Raw genomic sequence first — 21,639 nt, 5'->3', positions numbered from 1 at the left:
CATGAGGTTGCCTCCATACATCTCCATCCGCTCGATACAATTTGAAACGAGACTCGTCCTACCAGGCAACAAGTTCCCAGTTCTCAACAGTCCAATGTCGGTGTTGATGGGCCCAGGCGAACCGTAAAGCTTTGTGTCGTGCAGTCATCGAGAGTACACGACTGGACCTTCCGATTCGAAAGCCTATATCGATTATGTTTCGTTGATTGGTTCGCACGTTAACACTTGTTGATGGTCCAGAATTGAAATCTGCAGCAATTTGTGGAAGGGTTGCACTTCTGTCACGTTGAACGATTCTCTTCAGTCGTCGTTGGTCCAGTTCCTGCAGAATTTTTTTCTAGGATCAGCGATGACGGAGATTTCATGTTTTACCGGATTCCTGATACTCCAGTACAATCGTGAAATGATCGTAAGGGAAAATTCCCACTTCCTCGCTACCTCGGAGGTGCTGTGTCCCATAGCTCGTGCGCCGACTGTAACACGTTCAGATTCACTCAAATCTTGATGACTTGCCACTGTAGCAGCAGTAACCGATCTAACAACTGCGCCAGACACTTGTTGTTTCATACAGGCGTGTTGCGAACCGCAGCGCCGTATTCTGCCTGTTTACATGTATCTGTATTTGAATACACATGCCTGTGCCGGTTTCTTCGGCGCTTCGGAGTATACATTGTCTGTGTGTGTTCCGTATTGGACGCATCTTCTGTGGTGCGTTGATGTTCTTAGCATAATGCGGTCAAAAGGAAATTGGAGTTGAAAACAAAGACGAACAAATTATGCCGAACTGAGTTGCTGGAAGCCAAACCGTTCAACCAACTCAAACTTTGTTTCTGGACCTCTGACTTACTCAATGTAAACATTTACGTTGCTGAAAGGTGTCACCAGTCTAGCACATAGTGTTTCATGCTGGCTGAAGAGAGAAATGCAACACTTAGTTATACATTGACGATGGTATTTTAAGGAATTATCCGTAGAAAATGTGCTGTCTGCCATACAATGCGCCAGGTGGCCAATCTTCTCAGTTATACAGTGTTACTAAGTAAAGTAGAGCAGGTTTCAGCTGTTATATTAATATTTTGCACGATGCATTAGGGACTTCTCGCTTAGCTTATTTTAGGTGAACCAAATAAGTTTGTCACACACTAGTATATCTCTCTCTATGCAATGCCCGATGTAAGGTCAAGTTAAGAATATTAGACACATCCTTCTGCACAGGCAAGTGGAACAAATCGGCGGGTTCTTCTTGCATATGATGGGTCTACGGTTAGCTTGATGGAACTTAACAGAGTCGCCATTACTTCATGGATGCTTCCTCGGGAAACGCCACAAAAAGTGTTCCTATGTGGTCCTAAGATCTCGATCTCGAACAAGCTCGAAAACTTGCTTAATAGCTTCATCCATTTACACGTTACAGAACTTCAAATTTAACCCATTTGTACACTTAAATATTCACGTAAAATCTGGTATGAAGCGAAAACGTGGTTTATGAAGTGACGTAGCACGGAGAAATGTGCTGTAAAGTGTCTCTGTTATCATGTGGGAACCTCATCCTTTGGTACTGAAGCATACGGAAGATTTTTTTGCTCGTAAAATCCGGTCTGAGGTGTGAAATTAGTACCACACAAGTAAACTGTCTAAATTGTACTGCCCAATACATTTATTTTCATATGAGTTCCATGGCATGCTGCAGCAGGGAAAAGAAGATACCGGAGCAAAAATGCTCCTATCGGAGCACAGAAAATTCGTATATGCTCCATTTTATTTGAAACACTGACTGAGAAGTGGGTTACCAGCTGCCTCATTCTACTTCCCTCAGCACCTTTACAAAATTTTCTCAAAAACTTTGGCAAGCAGACATATTCACGCTTTTGAAGACTAAGAGAGAAGAAGACAATGGCAATGCAAAGAGATAGTGTTGTGTCTAGGCAAGACAGCCTAGACACAATGAGAGGAAGCCGAAAGGCACGCGCTTAAACTCACGCAGGCTGGCGTGAGGTCTGAAACAGGATACGTAATGAATGCTATAAAGAAAAGTAGGTAGCTGCTGGAATACTTAACTGTAATCCATAATCGGTGTACATCGCTCTTGTACAGATATAATCTCCATTTGACTATACAATGGTAATGGCGCCTTGCTAGGTCGTAGCAATTGACTTAGCTGAAGGTTATGCTAACTATCGTCTCGGCAAATGAGAGCGATTTGTCAGTGTGGCGTCGCTAGCAAAGTCGGCTGTACCACTGGGGCGAGTGCTAGTACGTCTCTCTAGACCTGCCGTGTGGTGGCGCTCGGTCTGCGATCACTGACAGTGGCGACACGCGGGTCCGACGTATACTACCGGACCGCGGCCGATTTAAAAGCTACCACCTAGCAAGTGTGGTGTCTGGCGGTGACACCACAGATAGTCGTTGTGTTACAGAAAGAGCAAAGGGGACAGTGACAGCACGGGAGAAAGAGTGGGACTCAGTGCAGTAGAACTTAGTTGACAGTAACACAACAGTGCTAGGAAAAGAGTCAAGGAGACAGTGGCGGGGGGTAGAGGGGGGAGGGGTATAAAGAGAAAGTTAGGGAACCTTGTGAGAGTCTGAGGTGAGCTGCATTTTTTTTAAAAAAAAGCACGAATATATTTACATACCAACATTTTTGGTTCAATTTTTGAAGCTGCTGAGGAAAGTAGAATGAGGCGGATGGTACTCCACTTTCCAGTCAGAGGCTTTTAAATAAATAGAAATATATAAGCACTTTTTTTTTGCTCCGACAGGAGCACTATCCCGCCAATTCATTATAAATACGATGAATTACGTTCTAAATGCATTTTCTGATCCTAAAGTCTTAGCACAAGCTTTAAGTGATGTTTCCTGCTAAGAAGAAACCGACGACAGCGGGACAAGGGATAAAACTTTAATTTAAATAATTTCCACCGAATCTGTCTTCACGCACAGTAGGTCTTCATAACGCCCAGTAAGAAGTATCGCGAAAGCCCCCATAAAGACGAGAAATAAGTAGCAATGTGTGAAACAAAAACGAACTTGGACAGAGTGTCTTAACAGTCCTTAGCAGAACCACGCAAATGAGCAGGTGACGGAAAGCAGGTGTAAATGGGTGTCGGTAATCCACAGTCGCTGCATCCCGGTACGTAATCGCAGCGCTCGCGGTTCATTCACAAACAGGTGACCTCCCCTGCGGGGGAATTTTGTTGACCGCATGTGTCAGTTGTTGGCAGTGTGCGAGCTGCCGGCGCCGTGACGTCATTACGGCGAGCTGGGCGCTACATTTATAGCCCAGCGGAGACGCGGCGCAGCCAGACGCTGCTTTGCCGCCCGTGCTGTGCTTTGCTGAGCTGCGGAGGCATGGTAGGCTCCCTGGCGGCGCTCCTCCTGCTGGCGGCGTTCAGCCGCCCGGCGATCGCGTATCCTGAGCCGCATCTGCACTTACTGTTTGGAGGCGACGCCTACGAACAACCCTCAGGTGAGTGCCGCTGTCACCATCTCACGTTCGTAGCATCGTGGACACATCTCTCCTACCCGCTGTTTTCCAAACTAATTTTCTTTTTTAGTCGAAAAGTGGTGTAATAACAAAGTGATTTCAGTAAAAGCATTAAGTTTCGTTGCTCAGTTCGAAATATAGTAATAGTCTCATACGAGAACTTTTCACAAACAGAGAATGTTCGTCTTTTTCACTAGCGTCGAAGTCACCTGGCAAGCCATTCGCTGAGTTTTGTTTCTTCTATTATAATCAGTGTTGACTTAAACTGCCACTTACTGGCAATAATTAACGACGATGGATCTGCTCATATACCGATTTTCCTTCCATCTTGGCTGTCGAAACTGGGGAGGAAGAAATACAACAGATGCATGTCACAATACGGAGATTTTTGACGTCATAGAGTTGTTTTCGCAAACGAGAATCCTGTTTATCGGAAACATCAGATACTTGGGACGAACAGAGCGTTACAGTTTTGCTCCTGCAGCACCAGCGTTACAGTTTGATCGGTCGTGGCCTTATCCATCCTTGTATTCGACTTATGTAATTTAGGGAATCGTCGAAAATCCTTCAAAGCAGTGAAAAGTGTTCCCACCTCTGACGCCTGAATAGAACTCTACTGTCCTCTTCATTTGAGCTGGTAGCTCCTAGTGAGAATGTCGGCTATTAGAATAATACAGGCCGACATTTAACGATTAATATGATGCAGAGCATGATGCGACTGCAGTGATACTACAGATACTTAAGAAACATAGTTAATCGGTTCTCATGCCAAATATTGGGAGTCATATATTTTGTAGTATATTCATTTCCCAGATGTACAGACTCCTTCCTTAAGGAATTAAGCGACAAAACATCTCACTGTATGCCGTATAGTGACTGGCAAAGTGTCGTAGTATCCAGCAACCTAGCGTCTACTTCATACACTTGGCTTATTCGTTGTATTTATTGAATGTAAGTCAGTTTAAGAAAATACTAAATTTAAAACTAATTCTTTGCTGGTGATAACGAGGATGAGAATTAAGACAGATAGCTACTTGTGGTGAGATAGATAAACAGCATAAACATCAAAATCAATGTCATTGGATTTCCTGTGAGATGTGACATGTAACACAATACCTGAACAAATTCTGATAATGAGGTACTGTATTATTCAGCAACTTATCCGGTACTGTCTGATGTACCACGATGATAATGTTTCTCAAAATAGAGAATAGAATCACTTAATTATTTTGCGTGTCCTATCGCCAAAGATGATTACAAAGGTGGCTGTAGAAACGAATTGACTATATTCGTACACATTGCTCTGATGAATACAAACAGCACTGGCACTTGATTTATACGTTTTATATTCCACTCTACTTTTAAATACGAACTTTTTTAAACGTTACTGTCGCCCCTATATAAAACACAGTTTGCAGAGACGCTAGACACTTACCGCAGGGCCTTGAAATTCAAGTTCATCCAGTATTCAAACCTATTTATATTCTAGGATGACTGTTTTCAATTCATTGCATTAATGATTTTCTATCCAAGAAAAAATATTCTTAATCTAGTTTGTATCCTGAGGTGGAATTGGAGACGTGCACTGAATGACAGACGTACTAAATTGGTAGCGTGTCCCTTTTGTGGGTAAATATAATTCAAATTTTTGACCCTACGCACTGCAGAAACAGCTATTACGTCAAACAGGGCCACGATTAATGTCGTACTGTTTAAAGAACTTTTTGAGCCTCATACCTTAACACCTCTGTCGTATTGACAGCTTACTTTGACATTCCCTTTCTGCTTTCGAAAGGCGTTGGCTCACGCTTCAAATAAACATCATGCAGGTGATTGCACGTCCCGGTAGCATCTGTGAGTGGAAAGTCATGAAAAATATGTCTAGTCTGACCACAGAAACTTTCCATAATCGGATGCCAGTCAATCCAATCGGGGCGTCAGGGAAGTTGGTTCGTAGTCGTCTTTGAATAAGGGTCAACTCTTCAAAAAAAAAAAAAAAATTCTCCTCGTATTTCTTGAATATTTGTTTCACCAATAGTATTTGTCTTGAATAGGCCTATATGTTCCGCCAACAGTAGAAACATTTATTAATTAAATTCCACAAGAAAAGTGAAGAAATTTCAGAGTTTGCGAAATCGGTTCAGACCGAATTAGTCCACAGTCATATAGTAAAATAACGTGATGAAGCTCATAACTCAGAAATTTCTAGAAGCGACAATCCACGGATGGCGAAATCGGCTTCTGGCTACTACATATATAGCATTATCTACATATCTACTTACCTTCAAATGTTTATTAATTCGAATGTTGCTTAAACAACTCAGTTTACTGCTTTGATTCTAGGACATATGATTTCTGTATGTTTGGAAATCGGTAAAATAAAGTGACATAATACACCGCTCTAGACGATGAGGACTTCTTCCGTCCCTCGCGATGTTTCTCTGTGTACAATTCCCAACATAACTACCTGCAGGAGTGTCATACATTCAGCAATATCGCCTGTTTCAGAAGTGGTTTCATTGCAAATGTAATCATTAGTGTGTCATTATCGATGCACTGCTTCATAGTTACTATTACAATAACATCCAAATTATTTGGTCAAGCTTTAGTCGTGCATAATTTTGACAGCACTTAAATCTCCTGATACATCACAATCGTGCTACGAAAATTTACAGTACATACAAAAGAAGCCAAATATGAGAAAATTATGATTCTTTCAACCTCTGTGTGCTGGTAATAAAGTTTCTGCAACTGCTATCGTTTCGTTCACGTCTACAGGTATACATCTGAATCCACCTTCTGGTGTATGGTGAAGGTTAAATCGTGTACTACTATCATTTACCCCTTTGCCATTTCTTTCGTTAATAGTCCGCTGAAAAATGACTATTGGAGCCTCTACTTCAATTTTTTTATTTTTTATGGTGTGATCATTTCTTGAGAAGCGAGTAACAAGAAGTAAAATGTCTCTTCATCGTTCTTGCAACAAACGCTCTCGGATTTTAAATGGTAAATTTATTGAGTACTAATGCACACTTACTTTGAACTGCTTTGTCTGCTCCGTTAATGTTATCTGGTTGAATGTACATCTTCCTCGATGGTATCTAAAAAAATCTGAAAGACGCAAGAAATTTTGATCTTCTTTAAGCATATACTGAAACAACACCATATAAATGAGTTTGAAATTGAATGTTTCAATAAGGTTTTTTTTAAAATTAATTCAAAAATTACAGTGTAGATAAAGTTAATGTAATAAATGTATGCTTAATATTACACAGAACAACGAAGAAAAACTTTTTTAATGAAAGCTACTTAATCTTGTCGTTTGTGAAGAGTTGAATTCTAATAACGTAATAAAACAAAAATCACACCACACACCTTTCTTGTTAAATTAACAGTGCAATGCAAATACAGTTTTATCACTTTCAGTTTTATGTTTTCCATATGTTATTTCAATCAATAAAAACGTGAAGTTGAAATTTTAGTGCCACTCGTTATGTATGTTGTAACTAATATGACAAAGTCCTTGGATCTTCATTTTGCGCGTGACTGTGACAAAAATTCTACAAATATCTTTACACATTAATTTGGGCTAAATTGGAAAATTTCCTGTATGTCATCCCAAAAATGGAGAATGTTTCAAGAATATCTGCTATAAACTTCTTCATGGATCAGAAGTCGATTAGAAGGCATGTGTGATTCTTGGGAGTACAATTCGAAACATTAAGTTCTATTCTAGGTTACAATAAAAAAGACTGCGTGATGGGACTGCCAGGGGCTTATATATCATTGAACTAGGTTGTTACTTAGTTCTTAGGCAGCGAACTGCAGCTATATTATATTTATGCCGTGGACAACACGCTGGAAGAGTTCAATAAGTTTATCGGAAAGCCATTTTGATATCTTTTCTAAAAATTTACTACATGGGAATGAGGAATAACGTGAGCCCATTCATCAGCACTTCGAACTGGTGGAAATACAGGATCAGAGCCGTAGGATACCAATAGGGTGAGAGGTTATTGTTTGACGGAGGCGGTGGTATTATGATGTGGTCGTATTTATGTTTTCCGTGGCACTATCACAGCACATGCCTGCATTGATGTTTTAAGCACCTTCTTGCTTCCCACTGTTGAAACCTACAACACTCAAATCATCGGAGGAAACACTACATTAGATCCTCTAAGAATAAGAGAGAACGAAAATATAAGCCCATTCACGGCTACAATTAAAGATGTCTTTTCATGATTACATATCAATAAAACCTTTGATCAAATTGTAAACTTACATTCCTTTTCATTGCAGTTACGTGTAAAACACACGTAATTGGAATGAAAAGGACAAAACGGTACGTGATAGAGAAACCACTGAGGCTAGATACACTATGTGATCAAAAGTATCCGGACACCCCGAAAAACATACGTTTCCCATACTAGGTGCATTGTGCTGCTATCTAGTGCCAGGTACTCCATATCAGCGACATCAGTAGTCATTAGACATTGTGAGGGAGCAGAATAGGGCGCCCTGCGGAACTCACAGACTTCGAACGTGGTCAGGTGATCTGGTGTCGTTTGTGTCATATTTCGACCCTTGTAAACATCCCTGGGTCCACTGTTTCTGATGTGATAGTTAAGTGGAAACGTGAAGGAACACGTACAGCACAAAAGCGTACAGGTCGCTCTCGCCTGTTGGCTGACAGAGACTGCCGGCAGTTGAAGAGGGTCGTAACGTGTAATAGGCAGACGCCTATCCAGAGTATCACACAGGAATTCCAAACTGCATCAGGATCCACTGCAAGTACTTTGACGGTTAGGCGGAGGTAAGAAAACTTGGATTTTATGGTCGAGCGGATACTCATAAGCCACACATCACGCCAGTAAATGATAAACGACGCCTAGCTTGGGGTAAGGAGCGTAAACATTGGACGATTGAACTGTGGAAAAACTTTGTGTGAAGTGACGAATCACAGTACACAATCTGGCGATCCGGTGGCAGGGAGAGGGTATGACGAATTCCCGGTGAACATCATCTGCTAGCGTGTGTAGTGCCAACAGTAAAATTCGGAGGCAGTGGTGTTATGATGTGGTCGTATTTTTGTTTTCCGTGGCACTATCACAGCACATGCCTGCATTGATGTTTTAAGCACCTTCTTGCTTCTCACTGTTGAAGAGCAATTCGGGGATGGCGAGTGCATCTTTCAACAAGATAGAGCACTTGTTCATAATGAACGGGCTGTGGCGGAGTGGTTACATGACAATAACATCCCTGTAATGGACTAACCCGTACAGAAACCTGACCTGAATCCTATAGAACACCGTTGCGATATTTTGGAACGCCGACTTTGTGCCAGGCCTCACCGACCGACATCAATACCTCTCCTCAGTGCACCACTCTGTGAAGAATGAGCCGCCATTTACCAAGAAACCTTCCAGCATCTGATTGAACGTATGCCTGCGAGAGTGGAAGCTATCATCAAGGCAAAGCGTGGGCCAACACCATATTGAATTCCAGCAATACCGATGGAGGTTTCCACGAACTTGTAAGTCATTTTCAGATACACAAAGTGTATGTATTGGATGTTCAGAGAAGAATAAGATTATAACCATCCTTTCCTGAGCTTCTCTACAAGGTTAGACTGAAAATGACTCTCACTGCCTACACATGATCTACACCTGTTGAGTGAGACATAGTGTTGTCGGTGGCACACTTGCGAAATGTCGTATTCGTGTTGTTGAGGTTACAGACTGCATTTAAAAAAATAATAGTGGCACATGGTGGGAAATCTAGTCCGCACTAAGAGTGACTGTAGAGTAACTAAGTTCAGCGTCCTCGTCTAGTAGCTAAATCTGCGTATCTATGGGAATGTTACAACAGGGAAATTCCTTCTGCGACTGCTTACTGTACATCTGCCACTGAATCGAACAGAATCGCGGAGAAGTGAGCTCAGATGCCGACACAGTTTCTTTCATTATGAAGTACACTACTGAAATATATACGTTCAGTAACTTGCACATATTACGATTTTCTGGTCCTTATGAGTGGACGGTACTAATTAATAAACATAAAATTTTCAAAAACTAAAACTGATCTGCAAAATACTATTACAAATATAGGGATCATTGAGGTTTCCATTCGCTCCAATGAACATTTGTATGCAACAGCGTGTGAAAACCACCTACAAGGCTAGCCGGACGTTACTTCATCAAAATTAAATAGGATGCAGCAGGCAAATTACAGATGGACAAGGACTAACCTGTATTGTAAAAGAAGTCGGTGTTCAATTTCTGGAGGTTTGCAGGCTGTAAAGCGAGAGCCAGTTTATAGAAAATCCGTAACTAAGCTACAATGGAGCCGAAAAGTGTGTGATGTTCGCCTTTTATTATCATCAGTAAAGTTATATGTGACTTTTGAGACACCTACATCACGTTATGTTTTGACAGAAAGCGTTGTGTTCGCCACTGAATGAAATATATAACACGCAACTGGCATTACAGACCTCAAAAGTCCAATGCTTCTCAGAATAGTGATTCTTAGCGAACAAAGATCTAAAGGCAATTAGCGAACCATTGTCATCCATATAATTTGAACAAAATGAACCTATTCTGCTGGAAAGTTTAAATTACTTTTACTGACTTTTCTATTAGAAGGCTGATAATTAGAGTGGTAAAACTACCGTGGGCTACCATAGACTATTGTAAGTAAGTGTAGACTATGATAGTTTTCCTAGTACCTTTAGTAAGTTAACGTCCTACCTTCATTACCTGTATGTTAAGTGTGTTGCATACCTATCGGTGATTATCTCATAACAGTCGCTTTCTTTACGTATGTACAATGCCTTCCCATAAAATCTGGAAGCCGTAAACCGCCTAGAAATTGAGCGAGGATATATAAAGTTCCATGTAACCCAAAAAAAAAAAAAAAACAGTATTCATATCAGAATTGCGGCTGCATTTGTCAAAGTTTAATTCTGGTTTTAGCAGGCCCCTGTGACCGAGCGGTTCTAGGCGTTTCAGTCCGAAACCGCGCTGCTGCTACGGTCGCAGGTTCGAATCCGGCCTCGGGCATGGATGTGTGTGACGTCCTTAGGTTAGTTAGGTTTAAGTAGTTCTAAGTCTAGGGGACTGATGACTTCAGATCTTAAGTCCCATAGTGCTTAGAGCCATTTGAAGCACTTTTGAATCCTTGTTTTATTCGAAAATTGTTGAGCTGTAACGCGAAAGCGAGAGACGTTGTAGAGAGAATAAATAAAACAAAACAGATTCATCATAAAGCGCCAGAAAACGAAATTTGCTCAACAAAAAGGTAAAATAAAAGAAAACTCAAAAACAAAAATGTATCAAACATCGCTTCAAAATATCTTCAATTTTTTTGGAAATTTGTGGTAAGGTCTTATGAGACCAAACTGCTGAGGTCTTCGGTCTCTAAGCTTACACACTACTTAATCAAACTTAAACTAACCTACGCTAAGGACAACACACACACACACCCATGCCCGAGGGAGGACTTGAACCACCAACGGGGTGAGACGCGCGAACCGTGACAAGACGCCTAAGTCCGCGCGGCTATCCCGCGCGGCTATCTCGCGCGGCTTCGGATTTAGATAAAAATGCTTCGTAATCAACTTTTGCATTTATCAACAATAACAGGAATCTCTTGCCTTTGATTATGATGAAGAATGTTCCATTGAGTGCAAGGTAACAACAACAATTGTATATTTCTTACCTTTGTGTGTGTAAACTGTACTTGCATCAAAAGTAATTGTTCCGGTTACATAAAAGCCTAGAAGTAACGCGATCAAGTAATTTTTATTACTCTTAAAATGAAATTTATATTCTGTACGGAAATAAAATAGACAATGGACTAACACAGAATGATATGTGGTTCTAATTATGTGCAAAACAAGCAACCCAAAAAACAAAGAGAAAGCGTCGACTCCCAGTTTCTTTCTTACACATTCATTTGTGTTTATTTCCCTACCAGTGCTACCAATACTACCAGTATTCCTACCATTTATTACGTCTTTTATGTAGTGTACCAAAACTAGCGAGGTATAGTTTTGGTAGAGCACAACTCTACAGATAATAAATAATATTGGAAGACCTTAGGAGTATTTCGGAAGAAAGAGGACATGAAATAAGTTTTCAAGATGTTAAGGCCCATCCAGAGAGAACAAGCATTTCGTGCGATACCTCCAGGACAATAACACGAGAAAGCCATCAGAAGAAGACGTCGCTTTGGTAGAGTGGATATAATTTGTATGTTCCTATGCGTGGCGCGGTAAAGTTGACGTTTACAATCCCTTCAATCCTCTTCTATTCTTGATCTGGCTGGTAAATGACGGTTTCTGCTGCCAATTCCGAGGCTGCGAGCATTATTCTCAGAAAATATATTACTGTACCTATTATAAGCCCGTTGAATGATGAACATTCGACTTGCAGAAAAATTGGAAGCCCTTTATGAAAACCCTTCTGTCAGTCAGTTGTAGCACATATACACCTATTGCCAATACAAATACGAAATAACTACTTGCCTGAGCAGACTAGAGATCGTAATACTCTGGCAACATCGCATCCACGTAAACGGAAGCCCTTTATGAATCCTTCTGTCAATGAATTCTAGCATATCTACACCTATCGCCAATACAATACAGTTGAGAAGCAAACGAAAAGTATGTTCTCTGCCATAGAGCAGATGCACGTTTGTAAAGGAATTCATCCTCCTTATAACTAATTAATAATAGGAGCAAAACGAGGGACAGGACAGCATACAAATACAGAATTTACTCTCGCAAATGGCGAAGCAGCCGGAAGCTACACTTCCAAACTCGCTATCGATAAATATAACTTTGGAACTCACATTTGAGCAAGCTCATTTATTCTCTTAGTTTTGTCTAATGTTGATCGTAGATGTGTTTCACTTTCGTTCAAGGGCATGTGTGTTTCACGTTTCGGTGTCACTTCACTTGAAGTCGATGTCGCTGTTTCCGAAAATCACGACAATATCGCAGGCAATTGAACATTCTTCTGCTTACAAGATATAATCTGACAATAAGTATACGGACACCCCTATTCAATGCGAATTTAATCACTAGAAGTCACGAGAAGCGGATCGGCCAGTATAAGAGGATGCAGGGAATACAGCGTTGTCGGTAGAGAAACAGCAACAGCACAATGGATCGGCCAGGAGAGCGTAGTGACTTCGAACGTTGACTAGTTGTTGGATGTCGCCTGAGAAACAAATCCATCGGGAACGTTTCAATCCATTCTAAAGTCGCACAGGTGTGTTGTTGGTAACGCGAATCATACGTACAAAAGCGAAAGGAGAACCACAGCTGGAACAAGACCACGCAGACCTCATGTGCTGAAGGACAGGGATCGTTGAGCACTGAGGAGTGTGGTTGTAAAATTGCATGAAATCGGCGGAACGAATCACTAGTGAATTACAAAGTACTACCAGCACTCCAACTAGCACAGTGTGTGTGGCAGTTAAAAGGTCTGCTCGTGCAGCTCCTCAAATGCCACACATTTCTGTAATCAATGCTAATCGTAGAGTCACGTAGTGCAAAGAGTGACGCTACCAGGCAGTGGATAACGGGAAACTAGTGATCTGGAGAGATGAACCACGCTATACTCTTTGGCAATTCGGTGGGAGGATCTGGGTTTAGCGAATGCCTGGAGAACATAACTTACCAATGGTGAAATACAGAGGATGTGGCATTTCGGTGTAGTGTCTTTTCTCTTGAACAGGTTGTGGTCCCCTTATTACACATAAGAAAAAGCTAATTGCAAAGTATTTGATCACAATCTTAGCATTGTATACTGGTATACTGCGTGCAATAGAGGTACACTGACTAAATCAGCTTGAGCTTGACAGTGCACCCTGTCATAATGCAGCATCTCTGAGGCAATGGTTTGTGGACAACAACATTCCTGAAATGGACCTACCTGTCCAGAGTCCCAACCTGAACACAATGGAACACTTTGAGACGAGTTATAACGTCAACATCGCTCCAGGCCCCAGCGCCGGACCTTTTCTGGTTTCAGCTCTCGAAGAAGAATGAGCTGCCGTTTCTCTACAGACTGCGGAGACATCTCACTGACAGCAGAGTTCAAGCCAACTTAGAGGCGAAGAATGGGCACATCCCACAGTTCATGTCCGCTAACAGATGTCCAGATGTTTTTGATCAGATTGTAGTTTTTTGTTCCTCTGCAGTCTGCAATGCACGTTTCTTTGATGTAAGTGTTATTAGTTAATTATTTTATCGTCACTTTATTGTGTTGATTACTAATCTCCGTGTTATAATATCCTATGGTATTAAGTTTAATACTACCTATTTTTAAATAACGCAACGTCAAACGACACAACGGCAAGTATTTCTTTTGTATTTCTTCTTTTGCAACTATAGCGTATAAACCTCTGTTACTCTTGCGGTCTGGGGCAACTACATCCAGCAATACATGTGGATTTCGAGACATTCAGCTAAGACCTTAAGTTACAAAACATTTAACTAAGACCTAAAGCTGTAAAGCGATACATGAACATTGCATGTATCACTCATTCTTTGCAGGAATACGACGAACTTAATTTTCTTTATGCAAAATTCTGTGAGATTCATTCTTCAGAGTGAGATGTCGTCACATCAAGATATTCTGTGTGCCTTTCATGTCATTTTACTTAGTGGTTATAAGCTACCGAATAGTTTCATATAATATACTTACATCATCATTGCAAACACTTACCATAATCTCAAAGAGTGAAGTTTCAAGTCTTTTCGTCAACCAAAGACGCATTTGACGTTATCCCCAAGTGTAAGACGTATGGAAGCGCCCATCTAGAAATGCAACTGTTGTTAAGTCCTCTTACAAAATACACGATTGCTGCAGCAATGTGCTTTCTTAAGTGATGCCACCTGGCCGGGACTGGGACTTCATGGGAATAAAGCAATGGCTGGTCTCCGGCTAATGTACTATCGTCACATTTATAGCTTCACTCTGTAGTTACCTTACGGTGCATGACGGATGGTGCCTATCACTCATCCTCTCTCCCACCTCCTATCATTACCCTTTCGCGAATGGTAGGCAGGAAAAATTACTTCAGATAAGCCTCCGTATGAGCTATAATACCTCCTTTTTTCCAGTCTTATTCATTTCGCAAGAAGTACATGGAAGTCAATAATTTACCTCCTGGAAAGAACGGTATCGGAATTTTTATCAGTAATCCTTTCTCTTGGACCCTCCGGCAGTGGAATTTGAAGGCACTTCTGTAACGCACTTCCGCTTGCTAAGCCAGCCTGTGGTGAAAGGCGAGGTTGCTTTTTAATTTTCTCTATCTCCTTTGTTAATCCTGCCTGTTAAGTGTCCAAGTATCGATCGAACGAGTGATTCGTGAACCGTCTCTTTTGTGGACGAGCTACATTTCTTAACATTCTTCCAATGATTATGCCTTGGATCTGCTTCCCTTACAATAATTTATATGGTCGTTCCACTTTAGGTCACACCGCACGGACAGAAATAGAAATTTTACGGTAGTTATTATTTCCAGTGATACATCTATCCAAGAATGAATAATTCCGTTAATTATGCCTGAGGCACTTCATGACATGTAAAATTCAAACTGTGAAATCTTCAACGTCTTCTGCAATGGCGGGAACTTTTCTCACCAAATGTTAGCTTCTTTCCTTATTGTGGCAATAACTTTTATTTTTCCCTTATCAATGATTTACTCGATTTTCATAGGAAACTAGTTGAGTATATATTCATTTATATATTTCGGCGTGAAATTTTTGATAATATATCGACCTGATACTACAAGAGGAGCACGACCTCCACATTTTTGTCAAAAATCCCATGCAGCAGGGATAACACTAATTTCTCTCGACAAAGTTAATCAGTCAGTAGTTACGACTAGTTGGTACACAATGTCTCGGGTTTTCTCAGTGTATTTGAATATTAGTGTGCTTACTGCTCTTCACACGATTTGTTTGTTGTTTTTTTTCCATATTATGCACAATATTTCGACGACCGACCTAGTCAGCTTCTTCAGTTGGTTGGAGTCGAGGCAATGAGCACACAAAACAGCAGAACTCGCGGAACCTGAACAAGACTGAAGAGTCGGTCGTCGAAGTATGCGTAAAACTGAAGCAAATACTCGGCTTAATACCCGGAAGTACACCACTTGTCGGTAACGTACCACGTTCCCCAACAAGAGCAATGTACATGTCCACATCAGGCATCTCATGCTGCTAACAAGGGAACCTCCCCATCGCACCCCACTCAGATTTAGTTATAAGTTGGCACAGTGGATAGGCCTTGAAAAACTGAACACAGATCAATCGAGAAAACAGGAAGAAGTTGTGTGGAACCATGAAAAAAATAAGCAAAATATAAAAACTGAGTAGTCCATGCGCAAGATAGGCAACATCAAGGACAGGGTGAGCTCAGGAGCGCTGTGGTCCCGTGTTTAGCGTAAGCAACTGCGGAACCAGAGGTCCTTGGTTCAAGTCTTCCTTCGAATGAAGAATTTATTTTCGCAAAGTTATGATCTGTCCGTTCGTTCATTGACGTCTCTGTTCACTGTAACAAGTTTAGTGTCTGTGTTTTCCGACTGCACCGCAAAACCGTCCGATTAGTAGACGAAAGGATGTGCCTCTCCAATTGGAACCGAAAACATTTGATCGCAAGGTCATAGGTCAACCGATTCCTCCACAGGAAAACACTGGTGACGGCATGTGCGTCACATGACAGGAATATGTTGTCGACCCACCTAACTTGTACACTTGGCGAATGGGTAAAAAGATTCTTCTACCTTGCCCGATATAGGTTATCTTGTGGATGTGATAATCACTCCCAAAAAGGTGATGAAAAAATATATAAACTGCAACAAATGATTGCAACAGTTTCACAGTCGCACAGTTTTCCCTGTGGCCCTGAGCACTATGGGACTTAACTTCTGAGGTCATCAGTCCCCTAGAACTTAGAACTACTTAAACCTAACTAACCTAAGGACATCACTCACATCCATGTCCGAGGCAGGATTCGAACCTGCGACCGTAGCGGACGCGCGGTTCCAGATTGAAGCGCCTAGAACCGCTCGGCCACTCCGGCGGGCGGACCGTCCAATCCTGCATGTTTCCAAGCAAATCTGATTATGTCCTGGAATTTTGGAGAGCGAAGTTGATTATGTGTGAGTGCCTGAACTTTGATAATTGAAACCCGATCACATAAACAATACTGCTCTGTGTACCTGTGCAGCTTCGCAAAATCATAGAATTTTTTCACAAAGTATTTCACTTGGCGAAACCAAACACATCTAACGGTTGCACAAGAGGTCTACAACCTGGAGGAATGGTAATCACGTCTACTCCCACACTAGAATTGTACAATGCCTGATCCTTCTGTCCTGTAGACTGTATAAAAAATTAAACTTTTCACTCGAGGGAAGCCTTAACCTAGGACCTCTCTTTCCGCAGCTGCTCACGCTAACCACGGGACCACGGCGCTCCTGAGCTCACACTATCGTTGATTTTGCCTATCTCGCACATGGACTACTCAGTTTGTATATTTTGCTTATTTTTTTCATAGTTCCACACAACGTCTTCCTGTTTTCTCGATTGATCTGTATTCAGTTTTTCAAGGCCTATCCACTGTGCCAACTTATAACTAAATCTGAGGGGGGTGCGATGGGGAGGTTCCCTTGTAATCATCAAAGTTATTCTATTTAAGAAAGTGATTTAAGTTCAGACGTGTAAACTACGACGACTTTTCTCGCTGTCACTATAGCACTTATTTCTGTGCTGCAGTTCGACCAGCGCGAGGCCTGCTGGGTGGCATCATCAACGCTGCCACTGGCGGCATCCTCAAACCATTCGTCGCGCCGCTCGGTGGCAGTGGCTCCAGTGCCTCGAGCAACAGCTACAGCACCGGCGTCACTCTACCCTTCGGAATATCAGCGGGATTCTCCGGATCGGCATCTAATGCCGACTCTGGTGCTGGCTTCCCATTCGGTGGTGGTGGTGGCGGCAGCTCCGCCGCTTCAGCAAGCTCCAGTGCTTCCTCAGGAAGTGGTGGCGGCGGATATGGAGGCGCTTCTTCCGGAGCAGCAAGTGATGCGCAGGCAAACTCTTACGGGAACGGCTACGGTGTACCCGTTCCCAACTACGGAGGTTCATCGTCGGGTGCCTCGAGCAACGCCCAGAGCTCAGCTGGCAGTGGTGGTGGAGGCGCGTCTTCTGGTGCATCGAGCAATGCTCAGAGCTCTGCTAACTCATATGGTAGTGGATACGCCGCCCCTCCTCCAAATGCTGGCGGGGCGTCTTCTGGTGCGTCGAGTAATGCACAGAGCTCTGCTAATTCATACGGTAATCATGGCTTGCGCAGATCTCCTTATATTGCATCAGTAGGGGAATTTCAAGGACCTCCTCTACCACCTCCAGGACCCAGAGGACCTCCACCACCCCCACCATTTGCGGGCCCTCCAGGACCTCCACTTTTTGAAGGCCCTCCACCATTTGAAGGTCCTCCACCTAGACCGCATGGGCCACCATATGGACACGCTCATGGTTTCCACAAGAAGCATGAAGGAGGATTCTATAGACCTGAAGCAAATTTCATTGAAGGTGGCGTGTATGGTGGTGGAGGTGGCCGAAGAGAGGGTACAGGTGGAGGTACCACTCATATAGTGCTTGTGCCTGTGGAAGTCACTGATGGAGGTGGTAGTGCATTTGGAGGTGGTGGATCATCCAGCAATTCCCAATCACAAGCAAATTCTGCTGGTGGATACAGCCAAGGAGGAGGTGGTGGTGGTGGTGGTGGTGGTGGTGGATGTCAAAGGGGATGTGGAGGCCCCGTAGTGGTTCAAGGAGGTGTCCCAGCATACTCTCAAGGTAATTATGGTGTTGGTGGATATGGTGGAAGTGGAGGCAGTTCTACAAGTCAGAGCCAGAGTTCAGCCCAAGCTGCTAGTGGTTCAACAGGGCAAAGTGGAACTGTGGGTGGCTATGCACCAAGTGGTGGACTAGGACTGAGTAGCCAAGGTGTTTCTCAAGGTGGAAGTGGATCCTATGGGCAGGGAGCACAGTATGGAGGAGGGTATGGACAAGGTGGAGCAGGAGGAAATTACAACAGTGGTGCAGGATATGTTGGTAGTGGTGGTGGTGGTGGTAGTGGTGGTGGTGGTATTGGTGGAGGTCTCAGTTCTGTTGGCAGTGGGGCAACATCAGGTAGCCAGAGCTCATCCCAAGCTGGAAGCAGTTCTGTTGGTACTCAGTTAGGTGATGGATTTAACAGTGGAGGAGGCCTCAGTGGTGGCGGATATGGTGGAAGTGCTGGACATGGAGGCAGTGGTTCAAGTGGTGGAGGGTATGGAGTCCAAGGAGGTGGTTTGAATTATGGTGGAGGATATGGAGGACCTGGAGGTGGTGTCAGCGGTTCTTCCTCTGGAAGCAAAGCGTCAAGCAACGCTGGTAGTCAAGCTGGCACTGGTGGCTTCAGCAGTGGAGGCGAGTTTGGAGGTGGAGGCCTAGGCACTGCTGGATCTGGTGGACTAGTCGGAGGTGGAGGAGGCTATAATGGTTACAACCAAGGTGGAGGCTACGGAGCTGTTGGAGGTGGCTCTTCCTCTGGTAGTAAGGCATCGAGTAACGCTGCCAGCCAGAGTGGCAGCGGTGGTTTTAGCGGGGGAGGTGGTCTTCCAGCAGGTGGAGGAGGATATGGTGATGTTGGATCAATTTCTGGAGGTGGTGCTGGTGGTGGAGGCGCACTTATGCCCCTCGATCTAGCTGTGCAGGAAGTCTTTGGAGGTGGAGGTGGAGGTTCATCCAGTGGGTCCCACAGTCAGTCGTCGTCTAGTTCCACGTCAGGAAGTGACGGTTTTGGAGGCAGCGGCTCTTCTAGTCAGAGCCAGTCGTCGTCTGGATCCAGTTCCCTTGGTGGGGGGCACGGAGGTAGCAGAAGCTCCAGCAAGTCGTCATCGTCTAGTTCAGCTGGAGGCGGTCCTGGAGGCTCCTATTCCAGCTCTAAGAGCGAAGCCAGCTCTTCGGCTGGTAGCGACTCTTTCGTTTTTGCCAAGTGAAGAACAATTTTTAAGTGCCTGATTTTGATAAAAATAACACTTGTTAGTGTTCAACTAATTTTCGATCCCTACAATCAGTCAATCGACGACGAAGATGGGAATTCTTCCGACCTTACTTGCTGATGCCTATTCGTTAGTGATTGACTGTTGTGCGAAAATATTTCTGACAAATCATAAAATGCAACAACCTTCATAAAGCGTACTATCAACTCGGGCTAAAGGCACAGTGTCGTAAATAATTATTGCTGTTCAAAAATGAGGCTGCATTAAAAGTGATTTGCACATACCTGTTACTGCCTTCCATTACAAGACCCCATACCGACTCGGTAAATTTATGAAATCATTGCTTCTCCTGTGATAGAAAATTATAGTAAAACAGTATTTTTCAGGTCTCTCTTCCATTAAATACATTATCAGCTTTCCGCAGAGAATCATTAATGATATGTTGTACAAGTAATAGTACTGTCAGAGCTTCCTTCTGTGGTTTCACGCATATCATGATTCATCTTACGAAGACCATCTGTTTTTAAAGAAGAGAAAAAGTCGACCGTCTTCTGACTGATTTGATTATTGTTATTACGTAGACGGACGTCAGTATTTGTCCATCGTTCAGTATCACTGTGTATGGTGAGGTGCTTATTTCGTTACAATGTAACTTTTTAGTGCCATAAATGAAAAAAATTTAATTTAATTCTGAAATGAAATGTGCAGGGATACTGTACGTGTCGCAGTATTGCTACAGATGTTCGAGTATAATGCACACTGGCATATTTTTTTATTAAAGTTCTTCTTTGTACAAAACGCGCAGAACTGCTTGTTTTAATTCCTACTCCTGATTTGCGTCAGTGTTCCGTCACAGATTTTCGCCAATTACTCTTGAAGGTCACCACCAACTGCGTCAAGAGCACGGGTTGCGTAAGCCCTTAACGTAAAGGCTGCCGCGAGAGCACTGGGCAATTATTCCAGTGTGCCTTCACCTGCCGCTTCTCACTTGTTTATTTTCGCCAGGTGCCCGTTCCCGCAGCATCAGTTCCTTTGAACTGTTGCTTCAGAACCGCACTCCAAACGTCTAGTCCCAGACAATGAAGGCAATGCACGTCCAGTTCCACTTCGCTCTTCCAACAACACCTCCACGTTAAATGTCTACCAAGGCTGATAGGCAGTTACGTAGCAATCTAGAACCGACTTGTTACGCGTCAGTCGTGAGGAATAACAGTTTGCACATGCAGCGCCATATGGCGTCCTCGTTGTTTGATTGTGTCGTCGTGTTTTAAGCTTTGTCTCCGAAGTAAAAGTATCGCCGCGTAAGAAAAATTTTACATTCGATTTACGACAATATTTATTTAACATCAAGGTATAAAATGAATTATTTTCCTTTCTTGTTTGTTCATTTCTCTCTTTCCAGTTGAGTTAGTGTTTTCCTCGCACGACACGTGCTGCACTGAAACAGTGAAATTGATTAATTTTTTACTAAGAAAGATTAAGACATGGAAAGGTGTTCACGTGTGTTGACATGAGATAGCTATGATTTTCAGAACATCAACGTAACTCGATATTCATATGACAGTATTATTATTTTAGGTTTCTAAAAGAGTTGATGAGAAAAAAACCTTCAAATGTTCCTCACGTTTTAACATAAAGACAGCATCGTGTGGTTTTTTAAGACTTTATCAACATTAATGTTAGTCTCTAATGTACGGTCAATTATTTATGAGAAAAATAAACCATAATATGTTATGTACACATTTATTTAAATATTTAATTTTTTTTTAAAATGAATCAACAAAGCGACACCTCAGTAATGATACTCTGGAATGGTGATTCGATTACGATGAAGTGTAATTCTGTGTTTTCAGCTTTGCACAACAAATGGTTGTTCCTGTACCAACCAAAGTTAAATTAACTGACAATTTAAATGAGAGAACGTGTTTTCTTAACCTAGGAGATCCGTAGTTTGGATCCAACAATGAAATTTTGCTCTCTTGAACGCTTACATAATGCTAAATCCTCTCTTATTAAGTGCAAAAAGAAATTCCTACACCCAAACAAGATATTGCATTCCGATCTTTTGCATTTGTAACCTGACTCAAACA

The 21,639-nt window shown here is 42.5% G+C and overlaps 1 protein-coding gene across 1 annotated transcript; it reads left to right on the top strand.

Moving 5' to 3' along the window:
• The first annotated feature begins 3,307 nt into the window (after positions 1 to 3,307).
• Positions 3,308 to 21,287, top strand: LOC124789557 (glycine-rich cell wall structural protein 1.8-like). Its single transcript, XM_047256961.1, has 2 exons — positions 3,308 to 3,466; positions 17,277 to 21,287. The coding sequence occupies exons 1-2, from the start codon at positions 3,349 to 3,351 to the stop codon at positions 19,544 to 19,546; spliced, it is 2,388 nt and encodes a 795-aa protein (XP_047112917.1). The 5' UTR covers positions 3,308 to 3,348; the 3' UTR covers positions 19,547 to 21,287.
• The last annotated feature ends 352 nt before the right edge of the window (positions 21,288 to 21,639 follow it).

This window comes from Schistocerca piceifrons, chromosome 1 (genome assembly GCF_021461385.2).
Source record: "Schistocerca piceifrons isolate TAMUIC-IGC-003096 chromosome 1, iqSchPice1.1, whole genome shotgun sequence".
NCBI classification, from domain to species: Eukaryota; Metazoa; Arthropoda; class Insecta; order Orthoptera; family Acrididae; genus Schistocerca; species Schistocerca piceifrons.
This window is presented reverse-complemented; position numbering and strand designations above follow the sequence as displayed.